General features: G+C 41.2%; 2 protein-coding genes across 23 annotated transcripts in view; one reads left to right on the top strand and one right to left on the bottom strand.

Moving 5' to 3' along the window:
- FAM227B (family with sequence similarity 227 member B) overlaps positions 1 to 26024 on the bottom strand; it is a 229275-nt gene that overhangs the window by 44035 nt on the left and 159216 nt on the right. The gene's annotated exons all lie outside the window — the stretch shown is intronic.
- The window catches only part of GALK2 (galactokinase 2), a 254112-nt gene that overhangs the window by 221741 nt on the left and 6347 nt on the right, over positions 1 to 26024 (top strand). For 4 of the 20 annotated variants that reach the window (XM_084970577.1, XM_084970565.1, XM_084970575.1 and 1 more), the window contains 2 exons: positions 21898 to 22077; positions 22262 to 22968. In XM_084970577.1, the coding sequence (XP_084826703.1) occupies positions 21898 to 22077; positions 22262 to 22334 (253 nt within the window). In that variant the 3' untranslated portion in view covers positions 22335 to 22968. Of the gene's footprint in view, positions 1 to 21897; positions 22969 to 26024 lie in introns of those variants that run through there. The other 16 variants (XR_014811515.1, XM_084970528.1, XM_084970518.1 and 13 more) reach the window with 8 other exon arrangements.

The raw sequence follows: 26024 nt of genomic DNA, 5'->3' as shown, positions 1-26024 counted from the left end.
AGATTCCACATAGAAGTGATAGCATATGGTATTGTCTTTTTCTTTCTGACTTCACTTAGTATGAGAACTTCTAGTTGCATCCATGTTGCTGCTGTTCATTCTCTTTTATGGCTAAGTAGTATCCCATTGCATATATGCATAATGTCTTCTTACTCCATTCTTCTGTCAATGGACATTGAGGTTGTTACCATGTCCTGGCTATTGTGAATATAGCTATTATGAACATATGGGTGAATGTGTCTTTTTGAATTGTAGTTTTGTCTGAATATATAACCAAGAATGGGACTGATGGATCATATAGTAGTTCTATTTTTAATTTTCTGAGGAACCTCCATATTGTTTTCCATAGTGGTTGTACCAAGTTACATTCCTACCAACAGTGTAGGATGGTTCCTCTTTCTCCACACCCTCTCCAGGATTTGTTATTTGTAGACTTATTAATGATGGCCATTCTGATCAGTGGTTACCTCACTGTAGTTCTGATTTACATTTCTTTAATAATTAGCAATGTTGAGCATCTTTTCATGTGTCTAGTGGCCATCCATATGTCTCCTTTGGAGAGACACCTATTTAGGTTTTCTGCCAATTTTTCAACTGGGTTGTTTGTTTTCTGTTGTTGAGTTGTATGAGTTGTTTGTGTATTTTGGAGATTAAGCCCTTGTCAGTTGCATCATTAGCAACTATTTCCTCCCACTCCATAGATTTTTTTTTCTTTTCCTCCTCCTCCTTTTCTTTTTTATTTTTATTACTCAATGAATTTTATTGTATTATTAGTTGTACAATGATCATCACAACCAAATTTTATAGCATTTCCATCCTAAACCCCCAGTGCATCCCCACACCCCCAACATGTCTCATTTGGAAACCATAAGTTTTTTAAAGTCTGTGAGTCAGTATCTCTTATGCAAAGAAGCTCATTGTGTCCTTTTTTGAGATTCCACATGTAAGTGATAGCATTTGATGCTGGTGTCTCATTGTCTGACTGACTTCACTTAGTATGATAATTTCTAGGTCCATCCATGTTGCTGCAAATTATTTCTTTCCTTTTTAATGGCTGAGTAATATTCCACTGTGTATATGTACCACATCTTTATCCACTTCTCTGTTGATGGACATTTAGGTTGTTTCCATGTCTTGGCTATCGTATAGAGTGCTGCAATGAACACTGGAGTACATGTGTCTTTTTGAGTCATGGTTTTCTCTAATAGATGCCCAGGAATGGGATTGCTAGATCAAATGGTAGTTCTATTTTCAGTTTTCTGAGGAATCTCCTTACTGTTTTCACCAGTGGTTGCACCAGTTTACATTCCCACCAACAGTGTAATAGGGTTCATTTTTCTCCAGCACTTATTATTTGTAAACTTTTTGATGATGGCCATTCTGGCTGGTGTAAGGTGGGACCTCATAGTAGTTTTGATTTGATTTCTCTAATAATGAGTGATGCTGAACATCTTTTCATGTGATTTTTGGCCATCTGTATGTCTTCTTTGGAGAAGGTGTTTATAAATTTTGGAGATTAATCCCTTGTCAGTTGCTTCATTTGCAAAGATTTTCTCCCATCCTGCAGGTTGTCTTTTCATTTTGTATAGGGTTTCCTTTGCCATGAAGAAACTTTTAAGTTTAATTAAGTTCCATTTGTTTATTTTTTTTATTGTCATTACTTTAGGAGGTGGATCTGAGAAGGTGTTGCTGTTGTTTATGTCGGAGAGTGTTTGGTCTATGTTTTCCTCTAAGAGTTTTATACTATCTGGTCTTACATTTAGGTCTTTAATCCATTTTGAGTTTATTTTCACATATGGTGTTAGGAAGTGTTCTCATTTCATTCTTTTCCATGTGGTGGTCCAGCTTTCCCAGCAACACTTCTTAAAGGGACTGTCTTTTCTCCATTGTATATTCTTGCCTCCTCTATCATAGACTAGTTGACTGTACATGTCTGGGTTTAATTCTGGGCTTTCTATCCTGTTTCACTGATCTATATATCTGTTTTTGTGCCAGTACCACATGGTTTGATGACTGTTGCTTTGTTGTATAGTCTGAAGTCCGGGAGCCTGATTCCTCAGCTCCATTTTTCTTTCTCAGAATGGCTTTGGCTATTCTGGGTTTTTGTGCTTCCAAACAAACTTTAAAATATTTTGTTCTAGTTCTGTGAAAAGTGTCCTTGGGAATTTGATAGGGATTGCACTGAATCTGTAGATTGCCTTGGGTAGTATAATCATTTTGATAATACTGACACTTCCAGTCCAAGAGCATGGTATTATGACTTTCCATCTGTTTGTGTCATCTTTGATTTCTTTCATCAGCATCTCTTAGTTTTCAGACTATAGGTCTGTTGTCTCTTTAGGTAGGTTTATTCCTAAGTATTTTATTCTTTTGGATGTGATGGTAGATGGGATCTTTTCCCTAATTTCTCTTTCTGATCTTTCATTGTTAGTATATAGAAATGCAGTTGATTTCTGTGTATTAATTTTGTATCCTGCAACTTTGCCAAATTCATTGATGAGCTCTAACAGTTTTCTGGTAGAGTCTTTAGGATTCTCTAGGTATGGTATTATGTCATCTGCAAATAGTGATAGCTTTACTTCTTCCTTTCCAATTTGGATTCCTTTTACTTCTTTTACTTCTCTCATTGCTGTGGCTATGACTTTGAAAAATATTTTGAATAGTGGTGGAGAGAGCACACATCCTTGTCTTGTTCCTGATCTCAGTGGAAATTCTTTCAGCTTTTCACCATTGAAAATGACGTTAGATTTGGGTTTGTCATACATGGCCTTTGTTATGTTGAGGTAGGTTCCATCTATGCCCATTTTCTGAAGATTTTTAAATTTTTTATCCGAAATGGGTTTTGGATTTTGTCAAAGACTTTTTGTGCATCTTTTGAGAGGATTCTATGGTTTCTATTCTTGTTTGTTAATGTGGTGTATCACACTGATTGATTGCAGATATTGAAAAATTCCTGCATCCCTAGGATAAATCCCAGTTGATCATGATGTGCAGTCCTTTTAATGTACTGCTGGATTTGGTTTGCTAGCATTTTGTTGAGGATCTTTGCATTTATGTTCATCAGTGAAATTGGCCTGTAATTTTATTTTTTTGTGGTATCTTTGTCTGGTTTTGGTATCAGGGTGATGATGGTCTCATAGAATGAGTTTGGGAGTGTTCCTTCCTCTGCATTTTTTTGGGATAGTTTCAGAAGGATAGGTGTTAGCTCTTCTCTAAATGATAGAATTCTCCTGTGAAGCCATCTTGTCCTGGACTTTTACTTGTTGGAAGTTTTTTAAACAGTTTCAATTTCAGTACTTGTAACTGGTCCATTCATATTTCCTATTTCATCTTGGTTTAGTCTTGGAAGATTGTACTTTTCTAAGAATTTGTCCATTTCCTCTAGGTTTTCCGTTTTATTGGTGTGTAGTTACATATAGTAGTCTCTTATGAGCCTTTGTATTTCTGTGATGTCTGTTGTAACTTTTCTTTTCTCATTTTTAATTTTATTTATTTTTTATTTTTTTATTTTTTTTTTGTCTTTTTGCCATTTCTTGGGCCACTCCCACGGCATGTGGATGTTCCCAGGCTAGGGGTCGAATCGGAGCTGTAGCCTCCGGCCTACACCAGAGCCACAGCAACATGGGATCCGAGCTGCATCTGCAACCTACACCACAGCTCACAGCAACGCCGGATTGTTAACCCACTGAGCAAGGGCAGGGACCAAACCCGCAACCTCATGGTTCCTAGTCAGATTCGTTAACCACTGCGCCACGACGGGAACTCCTCATTTTTAATTTTATTGATTTGAGTCCTCTGTCTTTTTTTCTTTTTTTTTTTTTTTTTTTTTTTTTTTTTTTTTTTTTTAATTTTATTTTCCCACTGTACAGCAAGGGGGTCAGGTTATCCTTACATGTATACATTACAATTACAGTTTTTCCCCCACCATTTCTTCTGTTGCAACATGAGTATCTAGACATAGTTCTCAATGCTATTCAGCGGGATCTCCTTGTAAATCTATTCTACGTTGTGTCTGATAAGTCCAAGCTCCCGATCCCTCCCACTCCCTCCCCCTCCCATCAGGCAACCACAAGTCTCTTCTCCAAGTCCATGATTGATTTTCTTTTCTGAGGAGATGTTCATTTGTGCTGGATATTAGATTCCAGTTATAAGTGATGTCATATGGTATTTGTCTTTGTCTTTCTGGCTCATTTCACTCAGTATGAGATTCTCTAGTTCCATCCATGTTGCTGCAAATGGCATGATGTCATCCTTTTTTATGGCTGAGTAGTATTCCATCGTGTATATATACCACATCTTCCGAATCCAATCCTCTGTCGATGGACATTTGGATTGTTTCCATGTCCTGGCTATTGTGAATAGTGCTGCAATGAACATGCGGGTGCATGTGTCTCTTTTAAGTAGAGCTTTGTCCGGATAGATGCCCAAGAGTGGGATTGCAGGGTCATATGGAAGTTCTATGTATAGATTTCTAAGGTATCTCCAAACTGTTCTCCATAGTGGCTGTACCAGTTTACATTCCCACCAACAGTGCAGGAGGGTTCCCTTTTCTCCACAGCCCCTCCAGCACTTGTTATTTGTGGATTTATTAATGATGGCCATTCTGACTGGTGTGAGGTGGTATCTCATGGTAGTTTTGATTTGCATTTCTCTTAAAACCAGCGATGTTGAGCATTTTTTCATGTGTTTGTTGGCCATCTGTATATCTTCCTTGGAGAAATGTCTATTCAGGTCTTTTGCCCATTTTTCCAATGATTGATTGGTTTTTTTGCTGTTGAGTTGTATAAGTTGCTTGTATATTCTAGAGATTAAGCCCTTGTCAGTTGCATCATTTGAAACTATTTTCTCCCATTCTGTAAGTTGTCTTTTTGTATTCTTTTGGGTTTCCTTTGCTGTGCAAAAGCTTTTCAGTTTGATGAGGTCCCATGGGTTTATTTTTGCTCTAGTTTCTATTGCTTTGGGAGACTGACCTGAGAAAATATTCATGATGTTGATGTCAGAGAGTGTTTTGCCTATGTTTTCTTCTAGGAGTTTGATGGTGTCCTGTCGTATATTTAAGTCTTTCAGCCATTTGGAGTTTATTTTGGTGCATGGTGTGAGGGTGTGTTCTAGTTTCATTGCTTTGCATGCAGCTGTCCAGGTTTCCCAGCAATGCTTGCTGAATAGACTTTCCTTTTCCCATTTGATGTTCTTGCCTCCCTTGTCAAAGATTAATTGACCATAGGTGTCAGGGTTAATTTCCAGATTCTCTATTCTGTTCCATTGGTCTGTCTGTCTGTTTTGATACCAGTACCACACTGTTTTGATGACTGTGGCTTTGTAGTATTTCTTGAAGTCTGGGAGAGTTATGCCTCCTGCTTGGTTTTTGTTTCTCAGGATTGCTTTGGCGATTCTGGGTCTTTTGTTGTTCCATATAAATGTTTGGATTGTTTGTTCTAGTTCTGTGAAAAATGTCATGGGTAATTTGATAGGGATTGCATTGAATCTGTAGATTGCTTTGGGTAGGATGGCCATTTTCACAATATTGATTTTTCCAATCCAGGAACATGGAATATCTTTCCATTTTTTTACATCTTCTTTGATTTCTTTGATTAAGGTTTTATAGTTCTCGGCATATAGGTCCTTTACCTCTTTGGTTAGGTGTATTCCGAGGTATTTGATTTTGTGAGGTACAATTTTAAAAGGTATCGTATTTTTGTATTCCTTTTCTAATGCTTCATTGCTGGTATACAGAAATGCAACTGACTTCTGAATGTTAATCTTATATCCTGCCACTTTGCTGAATTTATTAATCAGTTCAAGGAGTTTTGGGGTTGAGTCCTTAGGGTTTTCTAGGTATAGAATCATGTCATCTGCATACAGTGACAGTTTGATCTCTTCTCTTCCTATATGGATGCCTTTGATTTCTTTTGTTTGTCTAATTGCTGTGGCTAAGACTTCCAAAACTATGTTGAAGAGCAGTGGTGAGAGTGGGCATCCCTGTCTTGTTCCAGATTTGAGTGAGAAGGCTTTCAGTTTTTCCCCATTGAGGATTATATTTGCTGTGGGTTTATCATAAATGGCTTTGATTATATTCAGGAATGTTCCCTCTATACCCACTTTGGCGAGGGTCTTGATCATGAATGGATGTTGGACTTTGTCAAATGCTTTTTCTGCATCTATTGAGATGATCATATGATTTTTGACTTTTTTCTTGTTAATGTGGTGTATGATGTTGATTGATTTGCGTATGTTGAACCATCCTTGTGAACCTGGGATGAACCCAACCTGGTCATGGTGTATAATTTTTTTGATATGTTGTTGGATTCGGTTGGCTAAGATTTTGTTGAGAAGTTTTGCATCTATATTCATCAATGATATTGGGTGATAGTTTTCTTTTTTGGTGGTATCTCTGCCTGGTTTTGGAATGAGGGTGATGGTGGCCTCATAGAATGTCTTTGGGAGTATTCCTTCTTCTTCAACCTTTTGAAAGAGTTTAAGGAGGATGGGCACCAATTCCTCTTTATATGTTTGATAGAATTCACCTGTGAAGCCATCTGGTCCTGGACTTTTATTTGTAGGGAGTGATTTTATGACCTCTTCAATTTCATTTCTGGTGATTGGTCTGTTCAGTTGGTCTGTTTCTGCTTGATTCAGTTTTGGCAGGCTGTAAGATTCTAGAAAATTGTCCATTTCTTCCAGATTGTCAAACTTATTGCCATATAGTTGTTCATAGTATTCTCTTATGGTTTTTTGTATTTCTGCTGTATCCGTTGTGATTTCTCCTTTTTCATTTATAATTTTGGTGATTTGGGTTCTTTCTCTCCTCTTTTTAGTGAGTCTGGCCAGGGGTTTATCAATTTTGTTCACCTTTTCAAAGAACCAGCTCTTGGTTTTATTAATTTTCTCTATTGTTTTTTGAGTCTCTATTTTATTGATTTCTTCTTTGATCTTTACAATTTCCTTCCTTCTGCTGACTTTAGGACTTCTTTGTTCTTCTTTTTCTAATTCATTTAGGTGGAGGGTTAAGTTGTCAATTTGGGATCTTTCTTCTTTTTTGAGAAAGGCCTGGATTGCTATAAATTTCCCTCTGAGCACTGCTTTCGCAGCATCCCATAGATTTTGAGAGGTTGTGTCTTCATTATCATTTGTTTCAAGATAGTTTTTAATTTCCTTCTTGATTTCCTCATTGACCCATTGGTTTTTTAGTAGCATGTTGTTTAGTCTCCATGGAGTAGGTTTTTTCTCTTTCCTTTTCCCATGGTTGATTTCTAATTTCATGGCATTGTGGTCAGAGAAGATACTTGAGATAATTTCTATGCTCCTAAATTTATTGAGATTCGCTTTATGTCCCAATATGTGGTCGATTCTTGAGAATGTTCCATGAGCATTTGAGAAGAATGTGTATTCTGATTTTTTTGGATGTAGTGTCCTGAAGATATCAATGAAGTCTAACTTTTCTATTGTTTCCTTTAGGATCTCTGTTGCTTTATTGGTTTTCTGTCTAGAGGATCTGTCCATTGATGTGAGGGGGGTATTTAGGTCTCCTACTATGATTGTATTCTCATCAATATCTCCCTTTATGTCTGTTAATATTTGTTGTATGTATCTGGGTGCTCCTATGTTTGGGGCATATATGTTGATGATAGTAACATCCTCTCCTTGGATGGATCCCTTAATCATTAAATAGTGTCCTTCTTTGTCTTTCTTTATGTCTTTTGTTTTAAAGTCTATTTTGTCTGATATGAGCGTTGCAACTCCTGCTTTTCTGTCATGTCTATTGGCATGAAATACTTTTCCCCAGCCTTTCACTTTCAATCTATATGTATCTTTTGTCCTAAGGTGAGTTTCTTGTAGGCAGCATATTGAAGGTTTTTGCCGTTTTATCCACTCAGCCATTCTGTGTCTTTTGATTGGGGCATTCAGTCCATTGACATTTAAGGTGATAATTGATAGATGATTATTTATTGCCATTTGATCCTCGTGTTCCAGTTGATTCTATGGTTCTCCATTCTTTTTTTTTTTTTTTTTTTTTTTTTTTTTTTTTTTGGTTGGATGGTCTCCTGTTATTATCTGCTTGAGTGTATTTTTTTTTTCATTTTTTGCAAATGCAATATTTGGTTTTGGCTTGTGGTTGCCCTGTTTTTTAAGTATGCTAACCCCTTCCCATAATTGTGTGTTTTAGCCTGATGGTCCTGTAAGTTCAAACACTTCATTATTATATTAAAATTAAGAAGAGAGACATACATACAAACAAAAAGGATTATTTACCTCCTAACATCCCTTGCCCACATTTTATGGTTTTGATGACTCTTTTATTTTTTTCTTTTTAATTTTATTTTGTTTGAAGCATGTTCATGATTAAATCTGTATGCTGGCTTATTTGAGTGACTGCTCTCTGATTGTATCTTCCTCAGTCCTAGTTCTTCCTCTTCTTCTTCTTCTTCTTTTTTTTTTTCCTTTTCTTTTTTCTTCCCTTTCCTTCCTTTCTTTTTGGTTTAGAGAAGCCCTTTCAATATTTCCTTTAACCTGGGTTTTGTGTTGCTGTATTCTTTAAGTTTTTGTTTGTTGGGAAAAATTTTTATTTCCCCTTCTATTTTAAATGATATTCTTGCTGGATAAAGTATTCTAGGTTGCATATTTTTTCCTTTGAGCACTTTAAATATCTCTTGCCATTCCCTCCTGGCCTGTAGTGTTTCTGTAGAGAAATCAGCTGATATTCTTATGGGGGTTCCCTTGTAGGTAACATTCTGTTTTTCTCTTGCTGCCTTTAGGATCCTCTCTTTATCACTAACTTTTGCCATTTTTATTATGATGTGTCTTGGTGTGGGTCTGTTTGGGTTCAGTTTGTTTGGGGCCCTCTGTGCTTCTTGTATCTTGAATCCAGTATCCTTTAGATTTGGGAAGTTTCCAGCGATAATTTCTTCAAATATATTTTCCATTCCTTTATCTTTTTCTACTCCTTCTGGAATTCCTATTATGCGTAGATTGGCCCGTTTTATATTATCCCATAGGTCTCTTATATTGCTTTCCAGTTTTTTTGATTCGGTTTTCTGTCTGTTGACCAGATTGAGTGATTTCCATTATTCTATCTTCCATATCACTGATTCGTTCTTCTGCATTATTCATTCTGGTTTTTACTGCCCCTAGTTCAGTTTGCATCTCTGCAAATGAATGTTCTAGTTTTTCTTGGCTCCTCCTTATATTTTCTAGCTCCTTTCTGAGGGTATCTGCATTGCTGTTCATATCTTCTCTTAATTCCTTCAGTATTTTCACTATTTCTCTTTTGAACTCCAGGTCTGTCAGACTGCAGAGATCAGTTTCATTGTTGACTGTTTTAGGTGAGTTCTCCTGTTGGTTTGACTGGGGGTGGTTTCTCAGCTTCTTCATCTTGCTTGTTGTCTTCTTTCTCCTGAGGGAGTTGTACTCTCCGTTATCGGGTAGTGTTTGCCTTGTCACTGCCCTGGAATATTTCCTGAGGGCTGTCGTTGTTGGTCAATCTTTTTTTGAGGCAGTGTGGCTTTTCTGGAGTGTTGATGGGACTAACAGTGTTTCTTTGAAGCAAAGGAGGACTTCCTGAGGGCAGACAGGACTGGGAGGTCCACCCCACGATGGTAGCAGATTTCACTTGGTTCTCAGCACCCCCTGGGGTCTTGGGCGGTAGCAGGGCCCTTGGAGACTCAAGAGGTTCCTCCCCAGGGCAGTCCGACTCAGAAAGACCGTCTGAGATCTTTTCCCAAGTCGGCCAGGCTTGTTGCAGCTTTTCTGGGCTGCAGGGGGTCCTGCCTGGAGCTGGCAGTCCTATGCAGCTGGTCCACTAGGTCTCAGCACCCCTTGGGGTCTTGGGCGGGTAGCAGGGCCTTTGGAGACTCAAGAGGCTCCTCCCCAGAACAGCCCGACTCAGAAAGACCGTCTGAGATCTTTTCCCAAGTCGGCCAGGCTTGTTGCAGCTTTTCTGGGCTGCAGGGGGTCCTGCCTGGAGCTGGCAGTCCTATGCAGCTGGTCCACTAGGTCTCAGCACCCCCTGGGGTCTTGGGCAGGTAGCAGGGCCCTTGGAGGCTCAAGAGGCTCCTCCCCAGGACAGCCCGACTCAGAAAGACCGTCTGAGATCTTTTCCCAAGTCGGCCAGGCTTGTTGCAGCTTTTCTGGGCTGCAGGGGGTCCTGACTGGAGCTGGCAGTCCTATGCAGCTGGTCCACTAGGTCTCAGCACCCCTTGGGGTCTTGGGCGGGTAGCAGGGCCCTTGGAGACTCAAGAGGCTCCTCCCCAGGACAGCCCGACTCAGAAAGACCGTCTGAGATCTTTTCCCAAGTCGGCCAGGCTTGTTGCAGCTTTTCTGGGCTGCAGGGGGTCCTGCCTGGAGCTGGCAGTCCTATGCAGCTGGTCCACTAGGTCTTAGCACCCCCTGGGGTCTTGGGCGTGTAGCAAGGCCCTTGGAGACTCAAGAGGCTCCTCCCCGGGGGAGCCCGTCTCAGAAAAACCGTCGGAGAATTAGGTCGATCTATTCACGGCCTGGCTAGGCTTGTTCTAGCTTTTCTGGGCTGCAGGCCTTTTCTAGGGGGCTGGTGGTGTTTGGTGCTGCTCTGTGGAAGTGTAGCCCCTCCAAAGGGCAAGCAGGCCTGTGCAGGGAGAGCCCCTGCGGTGGTAGGCTTCAGGCAATTGTTGAGGCCAGCCCTCCTGGATGGCAGGCAGCCCCAGGTTCGGCGAGAGCGTAGGGGGTGGCGGGGGTGGGGGGAGGGAATGCACTGGGAAGCACAGCTTTCTGCTAGCTAGCGGGCCTGTAAGCTTGCTGTGGCGTGGGGGGTATTCTGTGGGGACCCACCCCTTCTTCTTTCCCCTCCCCAGCACGGGCGCAGACCAGGCTCTTCTCCCAGGTTCCCTCTGAGGCGGCTTTCCACTTCCCCGCCCCTAGAGTATTGCTCCCTTCCTCTGCGACAGCTTTGTTTTCTAGTCTCCCAGGCAGTCTCTGCCCCGTCAACTGGTTTAGAGACCTCCCAAGCAGTTTCCGCTCTTCCCCGCCCCCCTAGCCCGGGGACTAATCTCTGGAGCCGAGGTCTCGGTGCCCAGCCCCCCCCACCAGGCGTCCCCCGGCCCTTTCTTGGGGACTAACCTTCGGAGGCGAGGTCTCGGTGCCCAGCCCCAACCCAGGCGTCCCCCGGCCCCCTCTCGGGGACCAACCTTCAGAGCTGAGGTCTCGGTGCCCAGCCCCCACCCAGGCGTCCCCCGGCCCTTTCCCGGGGACTAACCTCTGGAGCCGAGGATTCGGTGCCCAGCCCCCACCCAGGCGTCTCAATTTTTGGTGACTGTGCCCGTAGTTCAGATGGTCCGTTGGGTTCTTGATCTTTTTTCCGTACTCCGACTTACTGCTACACTCTTCTCTGCATCTGGAGATTCCTCCGGTTCGTTTGATCTTTCCCCCGGTAGGAGACTTTCCAGGGTGCGGGATCCCTTTCTCCTCCGCAGTTCCCTTTCGGGAGCGCCCGTCCCGCTCGGATTCACCTTCTCTCACTCTCCTCTTTTCTCCCGTTCTGCCCAATAATGTCACGAACTTCTTGCCGTTATTGGAGTTTAGGTTCCTCTGCCAGCGATTGGTTGTTGTTCTGTGCGAGTCATTTCTTCTGTAGATGTGCTTTTTTTGTTGTGTTTGTGGGAGAGGGCGAGCGTGTCCCCCTACTCCTCCGCCATCTTGTCCTCCCCCTGTCTTTTTTTCTTGATAAGTCTGGCTAAGGGTTTATCAATTTTGTTGATCTTTTCAAAGAACCAGCTTTTTGTTTCATTGATGTTTTCTATGGTTTTCTTCATTTCTATTTCATTGATTTCTGCTCTGATCTCTATGACTTCTTTCCTTCTGTCAACCTTAGGTCTCGTCTGTTCTTCTCTCTCGAGCTGCTTTAGATGTAAAGTTAGGTTGTTTATTTTAGCTTTTTTTTTTTTTTTTGTCTCCTGATGTAGGTTTGTATTGCTATAAACTTTCCTCTTAGAACTGCTTTTGCTGCATCCCATAGGTTTTGGAGTGTTGTCTCTTTGTTGTCATTTGCTTCTGTGTATTTTTTAATTTCCTCTTTGATTTCTTCAATGATACATTAGTTGTTTAGTAGTGTGCTGTTTAGTCTCCATGTGTTTGTGTTTCTTGCATTTTTTTTCATGTTGATTTCCAGTATAGTGTTGTGTTCTGAGAAGATGCTTAAAATGATTTTAATTTTCTTAGTTTCCAAGGCACAGAATGTGATCAGTCTTAGAAAATGTTCCATGTGTACTTATTTTTTTTTTACATAATGTTTATTTTTTTTCATTATAGCTGGTTTACAGTGTTTTGCCAATTTTCTACTGTATAGCATAGTGACCCAGGTACACATACATGTATGCATTCTTATTTCTCACATTGTCATGCTCCATCATAGTGACTAGACATAGTTCCCAGGGCTACATAGCAGGATCTCATTGCTAATCCATTCCAAAGGCAATAGTTTGCGTCTATTAACCCCAAGCACCCCATCCATCCCACTCTCTTCCCTCCCTGGTGGCAAGCAGAAGTCTATTCTACAAGTCCAGGATTTTCTTTTCTGTGTTAAGGTTCATTTATGCCATATATTATATTCTAGATATAATTGATATCATATGGTATTTGTCTTTCTCCTTCTGACTTACTTCACTCAGTATGAAGGTCTCTAGTTCCATCAATGTTGCTGCAATGGCATTATTTCATTCTTTTTAATGGCTGAGTAGTATTCCATTGTGTATATATACCACATCTTCCTAATCCAATCATCTGTCGATAGACATTTGGGTTGTTTCCATGTCTTGGCTATTGTGAATAGTGCTGAAATGAACATGCAGGTGCATGTGTCCTTTTCAAGGAAAGTTTTGTCTGGATATATGCCCAAGAGTGGGATTGCTGGGCCATATGATAGTTCTATGTATAGTTTTCTAAGGTACCTCCATACTGTTCTCCACAGTGGTTGTACCAGCTTACATTCCCACCAACAGTGGAGGTGGGTACCTTTTTCTCCACACCCCCTCCAGCATTTGTTATTTGTGGACTTATTAATGATGGCCATTCTGACTGGTGTGAGGTGGTATCTCGTGGTAGTTATGATTTGCATTTCTCTAATAATCAGTGATGTTGAGCATTTTATCATGTGCTTGTTGGCTATCTGTGTATCTTCCTTGGATGTCTATTCAGGTCTTTTGCTCATTTCATGGCATCTGCATACAGTGACAGTTTTACCTCTTCTCTTCCTATTTGGATGTCTTATTTCTTTTGTTTGTCTGATTGCTGTGGCTAGGACTTCCAGTACTATGTTGAATAACAGTGGTGAGAGTGGGCATACTTGTCTTATTCCAGATTTTAGTGGGAAGGTTTCAGCTTTATCTACTGAGTACTATATTTGCTGTAGGTTTGTCATAAATGGCTTTGAGTATGTTAAGGTATGTTGCCTCCATACACGCTTTGGTAAGAGGTTGTTTGTTTGTTTTTTTGTTTGTTTTTGTCTTTTCTAGAGCCAGACCTACAGCATATGGAGGCTTGATGCTAGGGGTCGAATTGGAGCAGTAGCTTCTGGCCCATGCCAGAACCACAACAATGCCAGATCTGAGCTGTGTCTGTGACCTATACCACAGCTCATGGCAACACCAGATCCTTAACCCACTGAGCAAGGCCAGGGATCGAACCCGCAACCTCATGGTTCATAGTCGGATTTGTTAACCAGTGAACCACAATGGTAACTCCCTGGTGAGAGTTTTGATCATGAATGGATGTTGGACTTTGTCCAATGCTTTTTCTGCATCTATTGAGATGAACATGTGGGGTTTGATCTTCTTTGTTAATGTGGTGTATTAGGTTGATTGATTTGCATATGTTGAACCATCCTTGTGTACCTAGGATGAATCCCACCTGGTTGTGGTGTATGACTTTTTTATGTTTTTGGATTCAGTTGGCTAAAATTTTGTTGAGAATTTTTACGTCTATATTCATCAAAATATTGGCCTAAAGTTTTCTTTTTTGGTGGTATTTTTGTCTGTTTTTGGAATTAGGGTGATAGTGGCATCATAGAATGTCTTTGGAAGTGTTTGTTCTTTGTCAACTTTTGGAAAAGCTAAAGGAGGATGGGTATTCGTTCCTCTTTGAATGTTTTGTAGAATTTGACTGTAAAGCCATCTGGTCCTGGATTTTTATTTGTGGGGAGTGTTTTTATGACATATAATTTCATTTCTAGTGATGGGTCTGTTCCCTTGATCTTTTTCTTCTTGATTCAATTTGGCAGGCTATAAGTCTCTAGAAACTTGTCTATTTCTTCTAGATTGTCAAATTTGTTGGCATACAGTTGTTCATGGTATTTTCTCATGGTTTTTTGTATTTCTGTAGTATCCATTGTCACTTCTACTTTTTCATTTCTGATTTTATTTATTTGTATTTTTTCTCTCCTCTTCTTGGTGAGTCTAGTGAGAGGGTTGTCATTTTATTTACCTTTTCAAAGAACCAGCTCTTAGTTCGACTGACTTTTTCTATTGTTTTTTTTAATCTCCATTTTATCGATTTCCTCTCTGATCTTTATGATTTCCTTCCTTCTGTTGACTCTAGGTTTTGTTTGTTCTTGTTTTTCTAATTCATTTACATGTAGGGTTGTCTATTTGAGATTTTTCTTTTTGAGGAAGGCATGTGTTGCTATGAATTTCCCTCTGAGCACTGCTTTTGTGGCATCCCATAAATTTTGAGTGGTTGTGTCTTCATTATCATTTGTCTCGAGGTATTTTTTAAATTTCTTCTCAATTTCCTCATTGACCCAATGGTTTTTTAGTGGCATGTTGTTTAGTCTCCATGGAGTCAGTTTTTTTCTCATTTCTTTTCCTGTGGTTGATTTCTAGTTTCATGCCATTGTGGTCAGAGAATATACTTGAAATAATTTCTATACTCTTAAATTTGTTGAAGTTAGCTTTGTGCCCGCACAGGTGATCAATTCTTGAGAATGTCCCATGTGCACTTGACAAGAATGTATATTCTGATTTTTTTTTGATATAATGTCCTGAAAATGTAAACTAAGTCTAACTTTTATATTGTGCCATTTAGGATCTCTATTGCCTGACTGGTTTTCTATCTAGAGGATCTGTCCATTGATGTGAGTGGGGCATTAATGTCTCCTACTATGATTGTGTTCCCCTCAATTTCTCCTTTTATGTCTGTTAGTATTTGTTGTAGGTATTAGGGGCATATATATTGATGATTCCAATATCCTCTTCTTGAATGGATCCTTTTACCATTAAATAGTGCCCTTCTTTGTCTTTCTTTATGGCCTTCATTTTATTTTGTCTGATATGAGTATTGCAACTCCTTCTTTCCTGTCTTGTCCATTGGCATGAAATATCTTTTCCCCTACCTTCACTTTCAATCTATATGTGTTCTTTGCTGTAAGGTGAGTTTCTTATAGACAGCAGATTGAAGGTCTTTGCTTTTTTATCCAATCTGCCACTCTGTGTCTTTTGATTGGCACATTCAGTCCATTGATATTTCAGGTGATTATTGATAGATATGTATTTATTGCCATTTTAAACCTTGTTTTCCAGTTGATTCTATGTTTCTCTTTTCTTCTTTTATTGGTGGGATGGTTTCCATTTATTTTATAATTGAGTACTTTTCTTTTCAGTTTTTGTGAATGTAATGTTCAGCTTTGATTTGTGGTTGCCCTGTTTTTTAAGTATGTTAACCCCTTCCTGTATCTGCTTGCTTTAGCCTAATAGTCATATAGGCTCAAATGCATCATTAAAAAAAGGAGAAAAGAATCTATATTTTCATACTTTCCTTCCCCACATTGTATGATTTTGAAGTTTTTTTTTTTTTATTTTAACATCTCCATGTTTAGATCTGTATGCTGGCTCATTTAAGTGATTGCTTTCCAAATGTGGTTTCCTCCACCTTAATTCTTATTTTTTTTTCTAATTTAGAAAATCCCTTTCAATATTTCTTTTAGAATTGGTTTAGTTTTGCTGTATTCTTTTAGCTTTTGTTTGTTGGAGAAATTATTTATTTCCCCTTCAGTTTTTTTTTCTTTTTTGATCTTTTTGCCTTTTCTTGAGCCATTCCTGTGGCATATAGAGATTCCTAGGCTAGGGGTCTAATCAGAGCTGTAGCCACTGGCCTATGCCAGAGCCACAGCAATGTGGGATCTGAGCCGTGTCTGCGACCCACACCACAGCTCACAGCAATGCCAGATCCTTAACCCACTGAGCAAGGCCAGGGATCGAACTTGCAACCTCATGGTTTCTATTTGGATTTGTTAACCACTGCACCATGACGGGAACTCCTCCCCTTCTATTTTAAATGATATTCTTGCTGGATAGAGTATTCTAGGTTGTAATTTTTTTCCTTTCAGTGCTTTAAATATAACTTGCCACTCCCTCCTGGCCTCTAGTGTTTCTGTAGAGAAATCAGCTGATAGCATTATGGGGGTTCCCTTATAATTAATGCTTTGCTTTTCTCTTGCTGCCTTTAGATTCCTCTCTTTAACTTTTGCCACTTTTATCATAATATGCCTTTGTGTGGGCCTGTTTGGGTTCAACTTGTTTGTGGCCCTCTGTGCTTCCTGTACCTTCATATCAATGTCCTCTACATTTGGAAAGTTTTCAGCCATAATTTCTTCCAAAATATTTTCAATCCCCTTTTATTTTTCTTATCCTTCTGGAATTCCTATTATGTGTATATTGGCTCACTTTATATTATCTCATAGATCTCTTATATTGCTTTCATGTTTTATCATTTGGTTTTCTGTCTGCTGTCCTGACTGGGTGATTTCCACTATTCTATCTTCCACATCACCAATTCATTCCTCTGCATTAGTCATTCTGCTCATTATTGACTTTTGCTCAGTTTGCATATCTGCAAATGAATTTTCTAGTTTTTCTTGGCTCCTCCTTATATTTAGTTCCTTTCTAAAGAAATCTGCATTACTGTTAATATCCTCTCTTAATTCCTTCAGTATTTTCACTATCTCCCTTTTGAACCCAATGTCTGCCAGACTGCAGAGGTCTGTTTCACTGTTGACTGCTTTAGGTGAATTCTCCTGTTGCTTTAAATGGGAATGGTTTCTGTGCTTCTTCATTTTGCTTGTGTTTTCCTTTTTCTGTGAGTTTGGGGAAGCCAAACTGCAGTCTTATAAGGCTACTTCTTTGCAAGAGTACTCCTTTGTATTTTTGGGGGCTTACTATTTATTTTTGGTGTGGGATTTTGAATATTTGCTGTGTCTTTCTTTGGTGTGAGCAGGCTTTTATCCTCAGGATGCTAAGTGTGTTTTCAGGGACAAGGAGGCAATGGGTAGGGCCAGCAGTCAGTGCCTGGTCATTGGGCTCTCAACAGCAGCAAGGACCTGCAGGAAGGTGGCTCAGGCTACTCCTAGTTGTAGGGCCCTGGGAAGTGGTAATGGGCTCTAGGCAGATCTACAAGGTGACCAGAGCATTTGGCAGTAGCAGCAGTGGGGTGCCTGAGTTCCCAGGGGAATGAGAACAACAACAGCTTGTGTTCAATTGCAGTGCCCTCTTCTGAGGTGACTGGAACCACAGGTGGTGCCTGTTCAGGGACCTCTGGTGGTAGAGGCCACGACCACCTCTGAAGTCTGTGATAACTGGGGTGGATTGCAGTGCCCTCTTCTGAGGTGACTGGAACCACAGGTGGTGCCTGTTCAGGGACCTCTAGTGGTAGAGGCCATGACCACCTCTGCAGTCTGTGATAACTGGGGTGGATTGCCGCCACCACCTGTCAACCTTGCATGAAGCAACCCATCTCAATTAGCCCACATAGGAGGTGCTGTACAGGCTGCTCTTAGTTGCAGGATCCTGGGAAGTGATAGAGATCCAGTGTGTGGGTATTGCCCGGAGCTTTTGGCACTGACATCAGCAGGGCGGGTGTGTTCCCAGGTGTGCAAGAGCACCAACAGGTGGTATTTGGTCACAATGCCCTTCTCTATAGTACCCTTGAGGTGAATGGGGCTGCAAGTCATGTCTGTTCATGGACCCCTAGTGGTGGTGAGCCACTCCCACATCTGGAGCCACAGATAGCTGTGGTGATTTGCCCCTGTCTCTTGTAGACCATTCAAGAAGCACCTCATTCTGTTTAGCCCCCCCTCTAGGAGGTGTGGCCCAAGCTTCTTCTAGTTGTGGGTTCTCATGAAGGGACAGTGATCAAGCATCTGGGAAATGCCCAGAGTGTTTGGCAATGGCAGCAACATGGCGGGTGTGCTCCCAGGGGAGCGAGAGCAAGAACAGGTGGTTTTCTGTTGCAATGTCCTTCTCTGTGGTGCCCTCTCAGGTGGTTGGGCCTGCAAGTGATTTTTGTTCAGGTATCCCTGGCAGCAGTGGGCCATGCCCACCTCTGGAGTCAGAGATGGCTGTGGCAGTTTGGGCCTGCCAATTGCAGACCATGCAAGAAGCACACTGTCCCACTTAGCCCTCGAAGGAAATGCTGCACCAGTTGCTCCTAGTTGTAGGGTCTTAGGAAGGGACAATGACCAAGTATCTGGGTGCTGTCCAGAACATTTGGCAGTGGCAGCTGCAGGGCGGTGTGTTCTCAGGGGAGTGAGAGAAATAGCGTGTGGTACTTGGTTGCAGTACCCTCTTTTATTCTTTTTTGCCAACCCTGACATGACTCAGGTCACAGGTGGAGACCACTCTCAGGCTCCCAGTGGTGGCAAGCCATGCCTCCTTCTGGCCTCTGAGACGACCACCGTGGTCTTTTCCTGCCACCTGTAGTTTGTGCAAGAGCCATGTTATCCCCCTCATGCCTGTAGCCTACATAAGAGGTGCCTGGGCACCGGCAGCCTGCACAAGAGATGTCCAGTCTCCCCTAAATGAGCAAGAGGCTTCTCGCCACTGTAGTCTGCATCAGAGCTGCCCTGTTCTCTGAGAGCCTGTGGGCATGCACACACTCTGGTGCAGGGAGTTTCCTATGGTGATCCGCCCCTCCTCCTCTCCACTCCCCAACAATGGAGTCTTGCCTCTCCTATGGGTCTGGACCTTCTCCCCAGTTCCCTCTACCATGGCTTTCCCCTCCCTAGCCTGTGGTACACCGTTCCCAGCCCATGGAGCACCAGTCCTTAGCCCCTTTGGCTGTCTCCACATGGCCAACCCCAGTCTCCTCCCTGGGACTGACCTCTGGAGCCTAAGTCTCAGTGCCCAGCCCCCGCCTGAGTGTCTGAGATGGTGGTATCCTGGCTGGTTGTTCAGATCATCTGTGTGGTGCTCATTCTGCTTTGCTGTTCTCAGTCCAGCTGCTGTGATTTCCTCCGTGGCTTTGAGGTCCTTCCAATCTTTCTGTCAGTTAGGTGGCTTCCCAGGATGTGGGTTCCTTTTCTCCTTCAAAGCTTCCTCTCGGGAATGCTAGTCCCATCCTGATTCCTTTTTTCTCTCTTCTTTTCCTTTTGTTCTACCCAGTTATGCCAAGAGTTTCCCTTTTTGGAGGTTTAAGTTTTTCTGCCAGAGTTCAGTTGATGTTCTGTATGAGTCGTTTTAGATGTAGATGTGTTTTTTTGATGTGTTCATGGGAGAAGGTGAGCGGGACCTCTTACTCCTCTGCCATCTTGCTCTGCTCCCCCTGATCCCAGCGTCCCTTTAGGCTCCTCCCTGTTCCCACATGTACTTTAGAAGACTATGTATTCAGCTGCCTTTGGATGGAATGTTCTATAAATATCTATTAAGTCCATCTGGTCTAATGATTCATTCAGGGCCTGTGTCTCTTTACTGATTTTCTGTCTGGATGATCTGTCCATTGCTTTAAGTGGGGTGTTAAAGTCTCCCACTATTATTGTGTTATTGTCAATTTCTCCTTTTAAGGTTGTTAGCAGTTGACTTATATATTGTAGTGGTCCTATGTTGGGTGCATAGATATTTAAAATTTTTTATCTTCTTGGATTGATCCTTTGATCGTTATGTAATGTCCTTTCTTGTCTATTAAAATAGTCTTTATTTTAAGGTCTATTTTGTTGGATATGAATATTGCTGCTTCCAACTTTCTTTTGATTCCCGTTTGCATGGAATACTTTCTTTCATCCTCTCACTTTCAATTTGTATGTGTCCCTAGAAGTGAAGTGGGTCTCTTAAAGACAGCATATATATGGATCTTGCTTTTGTATCCATTCAGCCAGTCTATGTCTTTTGGTTGGGGCATTTAGTCCATTAACATTTAAGATAATTATTGATATGTATGTTCTTATTGCCATTTTATTAATTGCTTTGGATTTGTTTTTGTTGCTCTTTTTTCTTCCTTTCTTTTGTTCTCTCCTCTTATGGTTTGATGACTATCTTTAGTGTTGTATTTCAGTTGACTTTTCTTATTTGTGTATCAATTGTAGATTTTTGGTTTGCGTTTACCCTGAAGATTTTGTATTGGAGTCTATATATATGAGATTGTTTTAAGTTTTTGGTCCCTTAGTTGCAAATGCATCTCTAGTGTCCTGCATTTGTATCCTCCTCTTCTCATGATTTCTGATTTTGGTAGCATAATTGTGTGTGGATGATTTCCTATCTTTACTGTATATATACCTTTACTGGTGAGCCTTGTCATTTGTGGTATTTTTGTTTCTAGTTGTGGCCCTTTTCTTTTCTGCCTAGAGAAGTTCCTTTAGTATTTGTTGTAAAGCTGATTTAGTGGTGGTGAATTCTCTTAGCTTTTGCTTACCTGTGAAGCTTTCGATTTCTCTTTCAAATCTGAATGAGAGCCTTGTTGGATAAAGTAATCTTGGTTGGAGGATTTTTTCCCCTTTCATCATGTTAAGTATATTGTGCCACTCCCTTCTGGCCTGCAGAGTTTCTGCTGAAAAATCTGCCAATGCATTATCAGGGTTCCCTTGCATGGTATTTGTTTCTTTTCCCTAGCTGCTTTCAGTATTTTCTCTTTGTCTTTAATTTTGGTCAGTTTCATTAATACGTGTCTCAGGGTGTTCCTCCTTGGGTTTATTTTACATGGCACTCATTGGGCTTCCTGGATTTGAGTGAGTGGTTCCTTTCCCATGTTAGGGAAGTTTTTGGGTATTATCTCTTGGAATATTTTTTCTGTCCCTTTCTCTTTCTTTTCTCCGTATAATATGGATATTGGTGCATTTAATGTTGTCCCAGAGGTCTCTGACACTCTCTTCATTTCTTTTCAATCTTTTTTCTCTTTTCTGTTCTGCATCCCGGATTTCCACTAATCTGCCCTCTGCCATGCTTATTTGTTCTTCTGCCTCCTGTATTCTGCTGTTGGTTGCATCCAATGAATTTTTTATTTCAGTTATTGTGTTTTGCATCTCTGCTTGCTTAAGTTTTAAATCTTGTATTTCTTTGCTCAGTCTTTGCTGTACATCATCAATCTTTGCCTCCAGTCTAATTTCAATGTTCTTGATCATCTTCACTATCATCAGTTTAAAGTATTTTTCCTGGAGGCTGTTAATCTCCAGATCACTTAGCTAATTTTCTGTGGTTGTTTTCTTTCTTCCTTATCTGATTTATAGTTCTCATCCTTTTCATTTTTATACATTTTTGGTGAGGTGTCCTTTTGGCAGACAATAGAGTTGTAGCCTCTCTTACTTCTGATATCTGCCCCCCTTGTGGCTGAAGTTGGTATGGAGGCTTGCTGTAGCTTCCTGATGAGAGGGACTGGTGCTTGCCCACTGGTAGGTGGGCCTGATTCCTATCTCTCTGATGGGTGGGTCTTTGTCTCTGGGTGAGATTAGAGGTGGCTGTGTGCCTAGAGGATCTTTAGGCAGCCTCTTTACCGATGGGTGGGGCTGTGATCCCACCTGGATCATTGTTTGGCCTGGAGCTTCTTAGCATTGATGGGTGGGACCAGATTTTCCCAAAATGGCCACCTCCAGAGACACATGCTGATAAATATTTCAGAGAGTTTTGCCTCCCATGTCCTTCCCCCACAACAAGCCTCATTCACTCCCTGTTTTCCCAGGAGATCCTCCAAGAACTGCAGTCAGGTCCAACGAGATTCCTATGGAGCCTCTGCTTTGCCCTGGGACCCAGTGTGCATGAAAGTCTGTGTGTGCCTTTCAAGAATGGGGTCTCTGTTACCCACAGTCCCTTGGAGCACCTGTGCACAAGCTCCACTCGCCTTCAATGCCAGATGCTCCAGGTGCTTTTTCTCCCAATGCCAGATCCCCAGGAGTGAGGACTTCACGAGGGTCCCAGAACTCTCTGTGTGTGCCTTTCAAGAATGGGGTCTGTGTGTGCCTTTCAAGAATGGGGTCTCTGTTACCCACAGTCCCTTGGAGCACCTGTGCACAAGCTCCACTCGCCTTCAATGCCAGATGCTCCAGGTGCTTTTTCTCCCAATGCCAGATCCCCAGGAGTGAGGACTTCACGAGGGTCCCAGAACTCTCACTCCTATAGGTGAGTTTATATGATACAGTTACTTTCCAGTCTGTGGGCTTTCCGCCCGGGAGGTATGGGGTTGCTTATGTCATGTATTCACCCCTCCTACCTCTTGATGTGGCCTCCTCTTTGTCTTTTGGAGTAGGATATCTTTTTTCAAGTTTCCAGTTTCTTTGTTGGAAGGTTGTTCAACATTTGGTTATAATTTTGTTGTTTTCATAAGAGAAGTGGAGCTCCAGCCCTATTCTGCCATCTTAATCCTGTTTCCTCCTTCTCTTTTTAATGGTTTCCTTTGCTGTGTAAACTTTGTTAAGTTTGATTAAGTCCTGTTTGTTTATTTTTGTTTTTATTTTTGTTGAGTTGGGAGACTGACCTAATAAAGCATTTGTATGGTTTATAGTATGCTTGAATTTTCAATATTATTCTTGTTATACATGAAATGTCAATACCATTATTTATTAATTGTGAGAAATGATAGTTTACTTAACCTCTTAGGGTCTTTATTTGTAAAACAGGGATAACCATTGTGTTGATTGTTGGGGGGTGGGGGGATGCAATGAAGGTTTGGGATGGAAATGCTGTGAAATTTGGTTGTGATGATTGTTGTATACCTATAAATGTAATAAAATTCATTAAGTTATTAAAAAATAAACTATGAAACTTTAGTGTGATAATGAAAATGCTTGGTAAACTCTATACCCATAGTTAGTCATTATTATGATAACCTGGTTTATAATCCATTTACTATTTTTGTTCTTATTTGAACATAATGCTCCAGGTGTCATCTAACAAGTACATGAAGTGGATACTGACAATATATTAGATATGGTACACCTACTAAAACACAGCCGTAAAGATTTTATTAGCTATTTTTAAGTCAACTTACACTGACTCATATTGCTTGCAATTAGTTAATTGAGTTTTTCAAAAATATGTTACTATGTGGCCATAGGTCCTCCAAATTTTATCTTATTTTTTCTTTGCCTTTTTAGGGATGCACCCATGGCATATGGAGGTTCCCAGGCTAGGGGTTTAATCGGAGCTGTTGGCAGAGCCACATCAATGCCAGATCTAAGCCACGTCTGCAACCTATACCACAGCTCAGGCAACCCTGGATCTTTAACCCTCTGAGCGAGGCCAGCGATCAACCCCCAACCTCATCGTTTCTAGTTGGATTCATTTCCACTGCACCATGGTGGGAACTCCCAAATTTTATCTTTATAGGTAGGCTTTTTAATTCACCTATAAGACTTTATCTTTACTCCTATTATATTTCATCTTATCTGAGTCAGTTGATTGTTGAGATGTTGATTCCTGATCCTGTTTTCTATTGTATTGGATAGCTATTAGAGCTTTTGCTGATGGTTAGTATGTTTTACATATAATCCATATCCTTATTAAAGTAATAAATGTACAGATGGAAGATCCACACACCTTCCCATACCTTGTCCTGGGCTCCTCTTCCATTGTTCACCCATACCTTTTTTTTTTTTTTTTTTTTTTTTTTTGGTCTTTTTGCCATGTCTTGGGCTGCTCCTGTGGCATATGGAGGTTCCCAGGCTAGGGGTCTAATCAGAGCTGTAGAGGTCAGCCTAAGCCAGAGCCACAGCAATGCGGGATCTGAGCCGCATCTGTGACCTACACCACAGCTCATGGCAACGCCGGATCCTTAACCCACTGAGCAAGGCCAGGATCAAACCTGCAACCTCATGGTTCCTAGTCGGATTCGTTAACCACTGTGCCATGACGGGAACTCCCACCTGTACCCTTTATCATAGCCTTTAATAAACTGCTAAACATATTTTTGGATGAGGAAAAAGAAGACAGCAACTATGAAAAAAACAGAGAAAGTTTCTGCATGACAAAATGCCATCTCTTGGCCAGCAACAACCCAAATATTCTTCCCAGGGGAAGATTGTTTTGCACTTGTAACAGGAAGGTGTTGACTGCCAAAGCATGTTTCTGGGATGACTATTCCTAGACTCACTAGCTTCTGACATGCTGCCAACATGGAATTAAAACCCTTCAGAGTGAAGGACATGTGTCCTTGGACATTGACTGACACCATACTCAGGGCCTCTGTGACAAAGGAAGGGAAACCAGATTTGTAATACATATAGAAACACGATGGAAGATTAGGAGAGAAGATGGTGGACGAGATGGTAGAAGGACTAAGGCTCACCTCTGCTCACAAAAACACCAAAATAACAACTGTTAACAACCATTAACAAAAAAGACAGCAACTTACGAAAAAATTTATTCTACATCCAAAGACAAGAAGGTATGAGATGGTAGGAGGTGTACTTTCATGATATAGTCAAATCCCATACTCGCCAGGTGGGCCACCCATGAACTAGAAAATAATTATATCCCAGAGGTTCTCTCACAGGAGTGAGTTCTAAGCCCCACATCAGGCTCCCCAGTTTGGAGGTCTGGCATTGGGAGGAGACCTCAGAGCATTTGGCTTTGAGGCCAGCAGGGCATGAGTGCAGGAGCTCCATAGGACTTGGGGAAACAGAGACTTCACTTGTGGAGGGCACGTAGAAGTTTTCATGTTCACTGGGACCCAGGGCAATGCAGGGTCCCAGTGACTCCATAGAAGACTAGGCCAGACTTACCCCACAGGTCTAAGAGGGTCTCCTGGGGAGGTGAGGGTTGGCTATGGCTCACTGTGGAGGCAAGGACACTGGTGGCAGATGAATCTGGGAATATTCATTGGCATAAGCTCTCCCAGAGATCGCCATTTTGGCATCAAGACCTGGCTCACTCAACAGCAGTGCTTCAGTGTTGGGATGCATCATGCCAAACAACAATAGCCTTGGAACGGAGATCTATCCATCAGCATACAGGCTACATAAGGTCATCCTGAGACTAATGCTGCCTCTAAACACACAGCTTGATATGGCTCTGCCCACTAGAACAATAAGACCCAGCTCCACCCACCAGTGGAGAAGCACCAGTCCTTCCAACCAGGAAGCCTACCTGAACCAACCTCATCCACTAGGGGAGACAGCAGAAGCAAGAAGAACTACAGTCCTGCAGCCTATGGAATAGAGACCACAAACACAGAAAGTTAGACAAAATGAGAGAGCAGAGAAATATTTTCCAGAGGAAGGAATAAGATAAAACTTCAGAGGAATAACTAAATGAAGTGGAGATAGGCCATTTACCTGTAAAAGAATTCAAAGTAATGATAATAACGATGATCTAAGATCTTGGAAAAAGAATGGACAAAGAGACTGAGAAGATACTAGATATGTTTACCAAAGAGTTTGAAGATTTAACGAACAAAAAAATAGAGATGAACAATACAATGACTAAAACAAAAAATACTCTAGAAGGAATCAGTAGAACAAATGAGGCAGAAAAATGACTAAGTGACCTGGAAGATAGACTGGTGGAAATAATTTCTGCTGAACAGAATAAAGAGAAGGAATGACAAAAAATGAGGACAGTCTAAGAGACTTCTGGGACAATATTAAATGCACCAACATTTGCATGGTGAAAGGAGAAGAGAGAGAGAAAGGGCTGGAGAAAATATTTGAAGAGATAATCATCAAAAACTTCCCAAACATGGGAAAGGAAACACTCAAGTACAGGAAGCACATGCAGGATAAATCCAAGGAGGAACATGCTAAGACACGTATTAATGAAAATAACAAACATTGAAGACAAAGAGAAAATATTAAATGCAACAAGGAAATAGCA

The sequence above is a fragment of the Sus scrofa genome, chromosome 1, assembly GCF_054392235.1.
Source record: "Sus scrofa isolate SSC_HxYL_T2T_F1_AM1 chromosome 1, Sscrofa_HxYL_maternal_Yorkshire_Landrace_v2.0, whole genome shotgun sequence".
NCBI classification, from domain to species: domain Eukaryota; kingdom Metazoa; phylum Chordata; class Mammalia; order Artiodactyla; family Suidae; genus Sus; species Sus scrofa.
This window is presented reverse-complemented; position numbering and strand designations above follow the sequence as displayed.